The sequence below is a fragment of the Marmota flaviventris genome, chromosome 1, assembly GCF_047511675.1.
Source record: "Marmota flaviventris isolate mMarFla1 chromosome 1, mMarFla1.hap1, whole genome shotgun sequence".
NCBI classification, from domain to species: domain Eukaryota; kingdom Metazoa; phylum Chordata; class Mammalia; order Rodentia; family Sciuridae; genus Marmota; species Marmota flaviventris.
Window position 1 is genome coordinate 73,044,154 of NC_092498.1, and position 13,977 is coordinate 73,058,130.

The 13,977-nt window shown below is 33.6% G+C and overlaps 1 protein-coding gene across 1 annotated transcript in view; it reads left to right on the top strand.

Moving 5' to 3' along the window:
* Positions 1-13,927, top strand: part of Znf277 (zinc finger protein 277) — a 129,962-nt gene extending 116,035 nt beyond the window's left edge. The window contains exons 7-12 of the mRNA XM_027932711.2: positions 993-1,125; positions 7,501-7,568; positions 9,144-9,240; positions 10,854-10,896; positions 12,080-12,254; positions 13,582-13,927. Coding sequence (XP_027788512.1) covers positions 993-1,125; positions 7,501-7,568; positions 9,144-9,240; positions 10,854-10,896; positions 12,080-12,254; positions 13,582-13,768 — 703 coding nt within the window. The 3' untranslated portion in view covers positions 13,769-13,927. The remainder of the gene's footprint in view (positions 1-992; positions 1,126-7,500; positions 7,569-9,143; positions 9,241-10,853; positions 10,897-12,079; positions 12,255-13,581) is intronic.
* The last annotated feature ends 50 nt before the right edge of the window (positions 13,928-13,977 follow it).

Below are 13,977 nucleotides of genomic sequence, written 5' to 3' on the forward strand. Positions count from 1 at the left end.
CAGTAACATATTATAAATGAAGTAGATACAGATGTGTGATTTTTTAAAAAAAAAAAAAACAAACAAAGTTCTTAATTTGAATTCTGTTATATTATTCAATTATGTTAAGATGAATCATTTCACCATTCAGTTTTAAAGACATGATGTGCATTCTAATAAGATTAGCAATAATGAATATCAGTAATCACCTTATTGCCCCTAAGTTATTTGCTCTAAAAGAATATGCTTATTTCTGTGGTATAATAAGCAAAAGGATGTTTAATAGAAATTTTTTAAATTCAGAACTAAAACATTGGAAGATTACAATCACTGAGAATTCATGTAAAAGAGATTAGATTTACTCTGTGGTTCTGATGACTGATAGATAAAAATTGCAGGCAGTTTCAGCTGTCAGACTTGGTAAGAAAAAAACATTTTTGTTAGTAATCTGCTCAATACTGGTAATTACTGCTTTATTAAGTGATGAATTAATTCCCTATTAATGGAGATTTTCAAGCAGAAGGCATATGAGAATGATATAATAAAAAACAGCTACTGTGTATTTTATTCATATATATGTATACATAACAGTTCATAACACCTAATAAGTGCTCAATAAATATATATGAAATTATAAAAAATCTAAAATGTAAATATTCAGTTTAGAAATCAGAAAATAACAACAGAGAGGACAAATATTTTAAAACTTCCACAGGTACTAGGGACTGGCAAACCTGCAAATTAATTTACAGGATATACCTACCATGTGTTAATTATCATATGCAATAGAGACAGTCAGTGCTAGTTGCTATTATAATTATTTAAAGAGTATACGTACATTTTCATTTTAGAATAAGTAGTTTGATTACTAAAGCAACAAGATAATTCCAGCAAGGGTAGTTTGAATATTTTGTATGACCTAAAATGAATAAATACAACCTCAGTAAAGGTCTCCTATAGTTACTATCCAAGAAATTTGTTTAATCTTAACAATGTTTGTGTATTTCTTTTAGTTTGCAGTGCTTATATTGTGAGAAGAACTTTAGGGACAAAAATACACTTAGAGATCACATGAGAAAAAAGCAGCATCGCAGAATCAATCCTAAGAACAGAGAATATGACAGATTTTATGTCATCAATTACTTGGTAAGCTTTCTTTTCATAATTTAAAATTTAATTGCAGTTCTACAAACAAAATCTTCCTAAAGGCCAACTAATGTTTGAATAAGAAATTAGCACAAGGGTTAAAATATAATTGAGGAACACCTTCAAGCAGCAGTTAGCAGTGGTTTACAAAGCATGATTTGATTTGATTTGTATTTGATCTGGCAAGTATTTATATAGTAAAAATGTCATGTTCTAGAATTCACAGTGATTGTGACCAAAAAAGAAAAAAATGTATCATTTGGATGTCCACATACCATCCTCTACTTATCACCTTATCTGTTAACTTGAGGCCAGAGACTACTGTATTGTCTTCCAAAAACATTTGTTGAGCACTGGTGCTATGCAAGATGATTATTTAAAAGCAATTTCTTTACTCTTTCCCTTCCTCCCCACTAAAAGACTCTCCCATTTCTCTCAAAACATATTGTATCATCATTGTTCTCTGTACCCGTTTTGACTTGTGTTGTTGTTTGGGGGTGGTTTTTTATTTTGTTTTGTTTTGTTTGTTTGTTTTATGATACTGGAAATGGAACCCAAGGGTACTGTACCACTAAACTTCATTCCTGCCACTACTTTTTCTTTTTTTGTTTTTTGTTTTTGAGATAAGGTTTCGCTAAATTGCTGAGGTTGCCCTCAAACTTGTGATCCTTCTGCCTCAGCCTTCCAAGTCACTGGGATTACAGGTATGCACCACTGCAACCAGCTGAACCAGCTTTTTTTTTTTTTTGCAGTACTGGGGATTGAACACAGGGCCTGGCCCAGTTTATTTCCAGAGTCATTTTTAGGGAAACCAATGCATTTGACTATGCAAGGCAACTTTTATTTGTTTGCCTGGCAGGGTGAACTAACCAGGTTACCTCTCTGAGGATTTTAAAAGCATTGAAAGCTCTCCTTGCCCAGAAACTTTGATAGCATTTGCTGGCTTCTATAGATTACAGTCTCTTTGGGTAAAAAGAGGTATTCAGTTGGAAGCTTATGCCACATTGGGTACTTAAAAATATGGGAAGGGGTTCTGGATTGACACAATGACTAGGGAGTGCTACTGGTCCTACCCTCCATTCCCCAACTTTTTAATTCTATATAGCAAAGGAAGGAAACTATTCATACAAAGACAGGAGTTAAGTAATTCTCTAGAGGGACTGAAAGAAAGATGGGGAGTTTTGTTTTTAACTGATAATTTCTTAAGCAATAAAAATTGGGTTTGGTTTGGTTTTTTTCCTCTCAATATGAATGAATTAAAATGTAAACTCATTGGCCACAGAAGGCTAATTGAATATAATCAGCCCTTTTATCTATTGGATAGAAAGAAGCATATCCTGAATTATGTTGGAAATCTCTACTCTTAGGGTGGAATTTTTGTTTGTTCTGACATCCATATAATGTTAAACTGAAATTCCTCATGAGAAGCAAGTTTAGCATGTGTTTGAAGATTGACTCTGGGAGGTTTCCATGGTTTGCTTCAAATGTTTTACAACCAGCTAAAGGCAAAGGCACCCTTTGAGTTCTCTTGAAATCATTCAGTTGTACTTCCTAGAGCAAGTGCTGCTTCAGGGCCTAGCTTAATCCAATAGGGAGTGGACTTCAGTCTTATTTCTAAGAAGTATTCAACTACTGCAGCAAATTGTGATAGTAAGTTAGTAGTTCTTCCTTATGGGACTGTTTTAAGCTAATATTCAAAAGCTTAGAATTAGTAGAATATTGTATAGCTGGAGGTATTTACCTTTTAAAGGATACAAAGTATCTGCACAATAATATTCTACTGGCACTTTTTGAAAAGTATATTTCATTCCCAGGGCATCGAATAATATAACTGTCAAAACTGAAATAATTAATAGGAGTGCCAGCTATATCTAAGTGAGCATGCTAGATTGTATGGCCACATAGTATCCATATTTACTGTGGCAAATGATGGCTAAAGAGAACATAAAGTTTAATGAATATAAAATGAAAATTAAATCACAGCTTTAGGGTATTATTGACACAAGTCATTTTTTTAATCCAGTAACTATTAGAATACTTATTATGGGCCTGGCACCATCCTAGGTATTTATATTAAACTTAGATATTTATATTAAATCATTTAATCCTAATCACATCCCTATGACACAGGTATTTTTCTTTTTTAGTTGTAGATGGACACAATACCTTTATTTTATTTGTTTTTATTTTTGTGTGGTACCAAGGACCAAACCCAGTGCCTCACACATGCTAGGCAAGCACTGTGCCACTTAACCACAACCCCAGTACAACACAGGTATTATTATTAAACCTATATTATAGAATGGGAGACTGGAGCACAGAAGATAAGTAATTTTCCAAGTTCATATAACAATGAAAAGTATTTATCTTCTGCATCAGTTTTCTTCATTTTTCTCATTGAGAAAATACAACTTGTGCTTCTGGTTTAAGTTTTTTGGTCAAGTAGTGGTGTTGATTTCATAACGATATTTTTAACCCTCCCTTGCCTCTTTTGTAACAAACTAAAAAGTGACCAACATCAAAGTAAGCTAACTTTAATCTGTGCATTAAGTCTCTCACATATAAACCTATAGCCTAAGTAGCACTGGAAACCTTTCTAATGGTGTAGATAGCCAATAACTAAGAGATTTGGGGGAGGAACTTAAATTTGTTGTGATGCCTTAGTATTATTAAAATTCTATAAACAACTTTGAAAAAGATTGAAGAAGCCTGTAAAGTCTCTAAAGATATGTAATGCCTGAACTAGAGGAATGTTTACAAGAGGCATCAATCTTAATAACTTTCTAGGAATATTTTAAAGAATATTGTTGTAAAAGAAAGTATTATAATACATGGAATGTGAATATAAATAGTAGTAATGTGTTCCCAATAGTAGTAATGTGTAATTAGAGAAAAAAAAGAGGGCCAACAGTTTCTCTGTTTTCTTTTAAACTCCATTTAACATGAAAAAAGAAAAGTAGGTCATTGATATAAAGTAATATAAAATTTTACCTAAGCAATGAATAATAATAATGCTAATACTAAAAAGTTTTAGTAAATGAGACATTTATTGTTTATTCCTCTAAGGGAAAAGGCTGACATGATTGTGCACAAAAAACAGAAGGATTGTTGTATTGGTAGTCAGTGCCTGGACATCCACTTCATTGGCTTCATATGTTCTACATACATTTAAGTGTCTTCCAGGACACAGCTGCTAGAACAGAAAGTAAAACATTGCAGACAGGGTGACTAATTTGATCACTGCTCTCAAAGAGTTCAGAGGTTGGCATGGGAGACAGACATGTAAACTTGTGTGTTCGAACACCTTGCAATGGTGTCTACATAGTCAGTATTCGACCTGTTTTATATCCTATATGCAATAATTGTCATCTATCCATAAAGTTCCTCCCCTCCCAAACACTATAGAATCTCCAGTATGCAGGGATGAAAGTGTCCAGGATATCCTGGCAAGAGACACTCCAACAGTCATCAAGGGAGGAGAGCCAAATTGACAGGTTCCTTTTTTCTTCTTAGGTGAGATTATTTCCATGTTTAATAATTCATATCCATTTTCTGAATAATAACAGGCTTGCAAATACATTAAAAATTCTTTGCATAGTCTGGATTGTCTACTTCAAGTTCTCAGTTTGTTTTCTCACAAACAAAAGAGTTCAATAAGATAGGATGGTTAAGGGACAAAGTACCAGTAAGTTTCACTAGTCATGTACTCCTGCCTCAGCGGGCAACAAATTGCTTGCCATCTTTCGGCCTTTGGCTACATATTCCCATGGTGCTCATGTATCAAGTACTCAGTTTTCCTAAAGAGAACTAATTTTTTGCCATTTTTTTATCATTTGAAAATATTTTACTCTTAAAATATACAAAGCCACATATAATAAATGTAGACTCTTAACCTGTTTCTCATGGTTTTGTTATAGTTCGCTCTAATTTGTTCACATTTTAAATGTTACTGGGTTTTTTTGTGTGTGTGCATGTGTGTGTGTGTGTGTGTGTGTATGTGTGCAAGCATATGTAAGTGTATGTATTGGGGGGAGTGTGCTGGTTGGGATCTTTTCTTTTTTTTTTTTTTATGTTTTCTTCCACCCTCTCATTGTTCATAAGCCATCTGATGCTGGGGTTTGAGGGGGTGTTCTGAACATCTTTACTGATATGGCTTCCAAACTTTGTTTTTCTTGCATCCTTTGCTTTCCTAAATGATTCATTAGCAGGCACAGCATCTTAATTAAGGAGTTATGTGCTTTATTTTTTGTAATTTTTTTTTCTCTGTGGGTCTTGTTCCTGTAATAAACCATACATTTAACAGTACCAAAGTAGAGTGCTTTAGGGAAGCCTGGGCTATGTCACATGGTAATTGCTTATTTCCTAATATACTAATGAACATATATTTCTATTTTCCTCTCGAGTTTGATAAATGTTTGATACTATATTACCTAAGTAAATTCTTACATTTACGTGTTGTACTGAACACCACAGAAATTATAAAATTATGCTTTTCAGTTTGGAAATTTGACAGTGAAAGATATATTTTTGTTGTTGTCCTTTTGGCTCAAAACATTTATTGATAAACATCCTTTTCCTATATCATTTAGAATGATAATATCACAGATGGTTCATACTTGATAATATCTTGCAGCAATAAAAGCATGACCAAAAGTCCTTATCCAGAGAGACCAAATATGGCAAGAAAGATTAATTTATTGCCAAATGTTCTAATAAAGATCCTGTTAATAGTGTAGAAGCCATTCTTGATGTTTACATGCTTTATGATAACTCTGGGAAATATACTGTAGAGTCCAAATTTACTCTCTGTAATGATATCTTCAAAACTTTTTGTTAAGTTGATGGATGATAGATTTTTCTTTCTCCCACTAAATCATAATGGCACTCACAGTTCTTTGTTTTTAGCTTAATGAATACTTTTATTTGAGAAAAATAAATATTCATAACTAAGTGAATTTGGGTGGTGTTTTTCCAAAAGAAGGATATTGAATACTGTTATCTGTGCTTATAGCAAGTCAAGCTGGAATTGACCCCCTCCAGAGGTTCCTGCTTAAAGGTGTCCATTAATACTTCTACATTCCTCTATGGTGCACCATCTGCTTTTGCCTAGCATAGTTTGAAGTTGGTGGAGAGAGAAGACAGGACAAAAACAGGGGAATAGCTCAGAAGAAATCATTCCTGCTCTTCAATCCTTAAAGTTTTGCTGGAATTGGGACTAGGCTTGCCAGACATAGCCTTCACAAGGGAGAATTGTTCTACTAACTGTAAGGGATAAAAAGGATTTGAATGGGTACTTGAGCACCTACTCATGGCCAGTACTATGTGCTTTATAGACGTCTTTTAGTCATCTTACAAAATACTGTTGAGGTAAGTTCTAAGTTGTCCTCAATTTTTTAGATTTTTTTAGTTATAATCCAACTCACAAAATACTTTCTAGTACCCACTGTATGCCAGTCGCTGGAAACGTATGCATAAACAAAGGCCACATCCTCCTGGACAGTCTAGTGGGGGAAGTGAACAAATAAGAAAACAAACAGATACAGACAATGATTTAAGGTAGTGATCAGTGCTTATAAAAACAATAAAACATGACAGAAGGGAAAAAAAAGTAACTTTCGAGAGGAGTATTGTTTTAGACAGAGTAGTCCAGAGTGACTGAGCCAGTGGAGGCACATGGGAGAGCAGCATTTCAGGCAGAGGATGCAACAAGTATGAAAGAGCTGGGTGGTGTAACTATGCTGTGTCCAAGGCATAGCAAAAAGACTGGTCTGGAGTATATTGAGGAAGAAAAAAGGTATTGGGAAATAAGGATGGAGAGCCAAAGAGGCTATGGAGGTCTCATAAGCCATCATCAGATCTGAATTTTCTTCAGTGATGGGACGCCGTGAGAGGGTTTGTACATATAGAGCAGTATCCTTTGAAAGACTACTGTGGCTGCTGGCTGGGAAATAGACCACAGGGGCCCTAGAGTAGAAATAGTCCATTTAGGAGGTTGTTTCAGGATCTCTGTCAGGAGATATGGTGGATTTTTTTAAAGATTCACAAGACATTCTAATACATACCCAGGGTTGAGAAAACACTGATTTAAATTTAAAAGAAAAGAACTTGATTGCAAGGATACTTCTGCTTCTACAAAAAGAGAAACATTGAAAGCTTATTAGGATATAACTATTCTTATCGCTGAAATAAAAATCTTAATATATCCTACCTGTATTGTTTCAAAACTATTTTAGTGAGTTTGGTTTGGCTTTTGGTTTTTTTAGTTTTGGGGGGTTTTGATTGTTTTTGTTTTGTTTTGTTTTGTTTAAGTTCTATGACTATTTTTTGTCTTCTTTCCCCTTTTCTCAATCTCTTTACTCTATTCTTCCTACAAAGGAACTTGGAAAATCATGGGAAGAAGTTCAGTTGGAAGATGATGGGGAGTTCCTAGACCATCAGGAAGAGTAAGACTTGTTGCTGCTAATTAATTACTGTTTTTCAAGAGTAAGAAGATAATGCTTTGGTTTGGTCTAAAACTGTCATTCCAAGGACAAAAAAAGAAGAAGAAGAAAAAAATCCCCTCTTTGAGCCATGCATTTTTTCATGTAATATGGAAAGAATGTGAATTCAAAATAAGTCTTACAGAAAAATCTAATAGGAAAGACAGTTATTCCAACTAAATTAGCACAACAATTATATATATTTCAGAGAAAAATTTATTCCAAAATGCCTTGCTTATTCAGTTGATCTCCAGATTCTGAAATCTTAGGACCTTGGAACTCTCATTGGAGTAGAGTGTATAACCTAATTGAGTATACCTTTGGAGTATAGAACATAACCTAATTGAAGTTGATCTTTTTCTGTGTTTATCCCATTGATTACTAACTTAAAACATTCATAGCTCTTTGCTTGAAATTACAAGTTTAAGAAGTATTCTTTTCAACCTGAAAGGATTCACTGTTAGTGATTCTCTTTTTCACAAAAGCTATTTGACCTTTTTTCTCTCCCGGGATTTTGGATTGAGATTATTTTAATAGTGAAAAAGTCCAAAGTTGCAGAGGTACCATTTGCTAAATTTACTTGATATAGAAAGATTTAGGTAGCGAGTCCTCCAGACTATAATAAAAATATTTCTTTACCATTAGGACATACTAATTACAATGTTTAATAGATGAATGCTGAAGTTTTAATGACATAAAAGGTTATAAATATTAAGTCATGACCTTGAGCAGATGGGCTAGTGACTCCCACCTGGATGCATAGGATTAGGGAAAGTATTCACTGTTTTCTAACTGGGAAGCTTTGATGGAAATTGGGTTAGGTTGATCTTCAAAGTCAAAACAATGATAATTTCTAAACTTGCCAAGAGAAACTCTCCCATTTGAATTTGAATCGATGGTTCCTTGTCTTCACAATTCTTCCATACTGGCACTTTTACTTTTATTCACTTGACAAGAAGTATTTCAAAAATACATGCATGTAGATCAGGGAAGTACTAAAAGAGATCATGTATACTTTTTGAGTTCTCTGTTTACAACCAGTTTTAAGACTTGCCCATTTAAAAATGATCAGTATTTCCCTTGTGAAAAATACATATTTTGGTTTTTGAAAATACACTGTTTGTCATGCAGAAGCACTCCCAACATCGCGCGCGCCTCACAGCACATGTGCTTAGTGCTTGTGGTTAATGAGAGCAAGCACCACATCTCTTGATATGATTCCTTTACAAATTAAACCTAGCTGTCTCAGGAAAACATTGCACTGATTCTGTGTTGAAATAGCTGCTCAGAAGAATGGCAAATATGAGAAAATGGAGCAGCACCTGTTTTCTATTTATATTAATTTCATGGTGCTGCTTTGAATTTCAAAAGCTATAGCAGAAAGTTATAATATGATGTGACAATCTTTACCAAAATGTCAGAGTTGAGATTGGCAGCATTTTCTAGGGATGAGAAAATAATACCAAGTCACCATGTAATGCACCCTCTTATTTAAAAGATTATCCATGCTTCTTGTTTGATTCTTTCTTTTTACCCCAGTAAATGGTCTGATTGGGAAGAACATCCTGTGTCTGCTGTCTGTCTATTTTGTGAAAATCAAGCAGAAACAATTGAGAAATTATATGTTCACATGGAGGTGAGATGCTTTTATATATTTTAATTTTGTTTCATTCTGACAGGAAGCTGATAATTATTGCACCTTTGTTTGCTTATACTTTGTTTTCTCAATCATTATTCTATTTGTAAAAGTGTATTAAGCAAATAATCAAAACAGAAGAGACAGGACAGGTCTATCAAGGAGAACCAGAGCGCAGGGCAGTTTACTTAGTATATATGACTACACCAGGGTGACTATTAGTACTGGGATTACACAGACCACTAATACCATCCCACCTTTGAGATGCTTACAAGATAAAAATTAACAGTACCCAACTATAACAGTAGAGATTCAGAGTCTTTTCATTGCTTCTGGAGAAAGCGTGAAAGGACTATTAACTGGAAAATCAAGAACAGGTATGTTGTCATTTAACATTCCTGGAAGAATGGAGGAGAAGGTAGTAGGTTAACAGTGTCCAGGGTATGGTCTTATAGAACCTTCAGTTATCAAGATTTGGAGAGAAGAAATTCAGGTATATTCCCAGCCTGCTTTTCATTCTGGGTGCCATTTTTACATTTTAGTAAAGCTTGAAGCTAATAGTTCTAAATTTTACTCATCCCAGTATACCTAAGAGAGACATACTCCCTACACCTCTGATCTTCAGTATATTCTGAGGGTAGGGAAGGAGAACATAATAATTTATAACAGCTTGAGGGCTGAAAGGTGATTATAATAGAAAAATATTTCTGAGTGATTCTGATATTCTCTCCATCTCTTGCTCTCAGTTACCTTTGTCAACAGTGGACCATGCTCTCCTCTTCATTCATAAACTTTTTTAGTTCAGTAAAATAAGAACCTGGGTAGTATTAGAAATGTCTTCACCCTTATGAAAGCAGAATATGTGTGTATAAATTTTCTGTTTAAATTTAACTCCTAATAGCCTAGTGTCTTTCAGTTGAAAGGAACTGCAGTACCCTCTGCTGTGTAGGGATCCCATCCTAAATAGGGGGCTTCAACCTCTGCTTGGTCACTTTCAGTGACAATGTATCATAAATTCCTGATGATCATGCATGTGATGGCCATCACAGTTAGATGATGTCTGTCCTTCATCACCTTATAAATTAAAACATTGGCACAATTACAGAAAGGAAACAGAATAAAGCAAGCCTCTGCATTGTGAAAATCAAAAGGAAGTATGATTTACAGGAATTTAGGAGTAAAGAGAAACTTCCACATTTAAGTTGTGTATTTGACAGCATAAAATAATAAACAGAAATGAGTGAAATTACCTATCCGCTTGTGGAACAAAGTACCTGTATCCATAATTTTAGATTCCCTGTGCAGTAGAGCCACCACATCTTACCTGCACACTTTTACCAGACTACATATTTCAGACACAGTAAATTATGAAAACTATAGCTATAAGCTACAAATAATTAAAACACTTTAACTTACTGATATGATTTCTGTGGACAGTGCTTTAAAAAGAAGTTGAATGTGAGGTGAAGTAGTTAGAATTAGAAAATTTCAAAAGGAGAAGATGATGAACTCAAGCTGTTTCTGGAGTACTCCATCCTATAAGCTATCTATATCTTCATCCTTAGAGGTTAAATAATTCATATGCTTACAAGTGTATTCATTACTTTTTTTAGGATGCACATGAATTTAATCTCCTCAAAATAAAGTCAGAACTTGGTAAGTTTGATTTGGAAGTTATTTTCCATGATGCTGCATTTTTTAATAAGCCAACCTGTACATGATGACTGTGTTTTATAGCCGTGATTGGAGAGCACACAGCCAAAATGCTCTGTATAGATGGTCCTACCAGAGCTCTCTGAAGTAGTGATTCTCATCTGTTTTGAACTATAATATTCAAATATGGTTTGTTTTCCTTCACATAAAATTTCACTCACTTTCCTATATGGATAAGTGCTTTCAATGAAATATAAGTTAATGGTTCGTTCTATCATAAAGTGGAGAAGACCAATAGAAAGAACACAGATTTTTGAAGTCCTATTAGAGTTCATACTCCAGTTCCAACACTTACTGCCTATATAACCTTGGAACTCAGGTCAGAAAAACATTATAGTGAATAATGTATCTAAACCACCTACTGCAGTGTTTGGCAGTGTAGCTAGCATTATTCATTACACATATATCCAACTGAATCATTCTCAGTATCATTACATGGAAGAATTAGGGACATTGAGTTATATAGTACTGATTTCCTCATGGATCTCAGTGAAGTTCTCACTTCTCACATTTCAGCTTATTCTGTACTTGCCTAGACTCTTGGTTGTGTTGCACTTACAGACATGTATATACATTGTATATGTAATTAGTTTAGTAGTCAGAAACATCAGCTCTAGAGCTAATAGCTAGGTGTCACATCCTAGTTCTGCCACTTACTAGCAATGAAACCTTGGAAAGTTTAATAATATGTAATATATATATGATACTACTACCTGCTGGTGTTTTGTGAAGATAAAATATATTAATATATGGAAAGTGACTAGAATAGTCCTGAGCACATAAGCCCTGTAAGTAAGTATTGGCTCGAATTATTTGGTATGCTTTATAATTGCACTGCCTCTTCAGATTGGTTAATTAAGTGTCCTTTAAAAAATTATAACAAAGGATTTTGAATGTTTTCACCATAAATGATGTTTGAGGAAATAGATGTTTATCCTGATCTAACATTACAGTTTAAACATGTAGCTAAGCATCACATGATAACCCATAACAATGTAGAAGTTTTATGTTTTTACATAACAGTGTAAAATATAAATTTAATTTAAACTTCAATTGAAAAGAAATTATAGCAGTGCAATATGGGTCTGACCAGTTTTCTAATGATTCTATATGCTGTCATTTTCAGGATTAAATTTCTATCAGCAAGTAAAACTGGTCAATTTCATTCGAAGACAAGTTCACCAATGTAGATGTTATGGCTGCCATGTGAAATTCAAATCCAAATCAGACCTAAGGACTCACATGGAAGAAACTAAACATATTTCACTACTTCCTGAAAGAAAGACATGGGATCAACTAGAGTAAGTAATTCCAAAATAGGTATAAACTTCTATGCTCTGATTTCTTTATTCCATCTCTTTAATTAATTTCTTTAAACTTAAAAAAAAGGAATATATATGTAGTGTAAAAACAAGTATTTTCATTCCTCAAAAACTTCATCTTAAAATAATCCCTTAGAAATAACAGCAACTATTTCATACTTTATGGTGTGGCAATTTATATAGCTATAGATAGATACAGAAGTAGATATGGACTTTTTAAATTATATTTCACTAACAGAATATTATAAACATCTTTCTTTGTATCATTTTTAATGCTTTCTAAATATTCCATTATATGGCTTTAATATTCTAATTGTTTTTTGATATTTCAGTTGTTTCTTTTTGTTTTGATAAATAGTAAATAGTGATAGAATGGATATTTATATATGCCTACATTTTTGTACACTTATTCTAATTATTTCATTTAGGTAAATTCCTAGAAATAAAATAACTTTGGATATGCATGCTGCTAGACTTTTGTATATTTGTTACATAATGGCACTTTGAAAATTAAACAGTTGGTCATCTGATATGTACCTATTGAGCTGTTGTGAGACTCCCAAGTATCTTTTAACAGTCTAATCTTTCTGGGCTAGCTCCCACATCATTCTTGATAACCTCAGCTGGGGAAACCAGCTATGGGGTTCTAGCTACCCAGGTTTCTCTATTCTCAGAGAATGTTAAATCAGGTCCCCCCAAAACACTAGTCAAAAAACTGTAGTCTTTCTCCTTAAGAAAAATCTCAGATTTGTGAGAGTCCATATCTACTCTGATTGAAATGGTATCCCATTCTTTTAATTCTTCTTACAGAGATTAGATATGAAGGAACCAGTAATGATTAAATTGGGAAACAGAACACAAGGAGAAACCTAATATTTTCATAGGGTATTTGAAGAATTTGTGTTTGATAAAGTAACTATTTTTAACTTTGTTATATAGGGAATAACTGAGCCTTTTGAGTAGAAATTAAAGGGATGTCATTCTCATATGAAGGAGGTATTATCTAACAACTAGAGCTACCCGATATGAAGTAGGCTGCCTTTCAAGATAATGTTTCTTATCAAATAGATATCAAGTAGAGGCTTGAATGGTAGGTAGCAAGACTAGATTTTGCAAGGCTCATGTTAGACCAAAAAAGGAAAGATAGTCAAAGTCATCTCCGGTAAAACCTTTGCAAAATTTTATGACATTGTTAGTAAGAGAATCTAGCAAAATTATAATAATGTATGTGTATGTTCAACAACTTAGAAATTTTCTAGACAGTTTATTAGTTAGGTTATTCAATATATCTGTGGTTGTTTTACAGGTATTATTTTCCAACCTATGAAAATGACACTCTCTTGTGTACACTGTCTGACAGTGAAAGTGACCTGACAGCTCAGGAACAAAATGAAAATGTTCCCATTATCAGTGAAGATACATCTAAACTAGATGCTTTGAAACAAAGTAGCATTTTGAACCAGTTGCTGCTTCAAGAGTGCTTGAAAAACTAGAAGAAACTGCTGCAGAAACAGTTTCATGTTTTTCTTCTGTGAAACTTATAGAATAGTTTAAATTTGAACACCAGCAAAATATTAATTCTTGATGAAATGATTTTTTGTAGTGAATGCTGTTTTCAAAAAATTAAGTTGAAAAATAAAATGAGGACTTTATATATTTTGGCTATAAAGTTATATTGTGTGACCTATCATCTTAAATCATC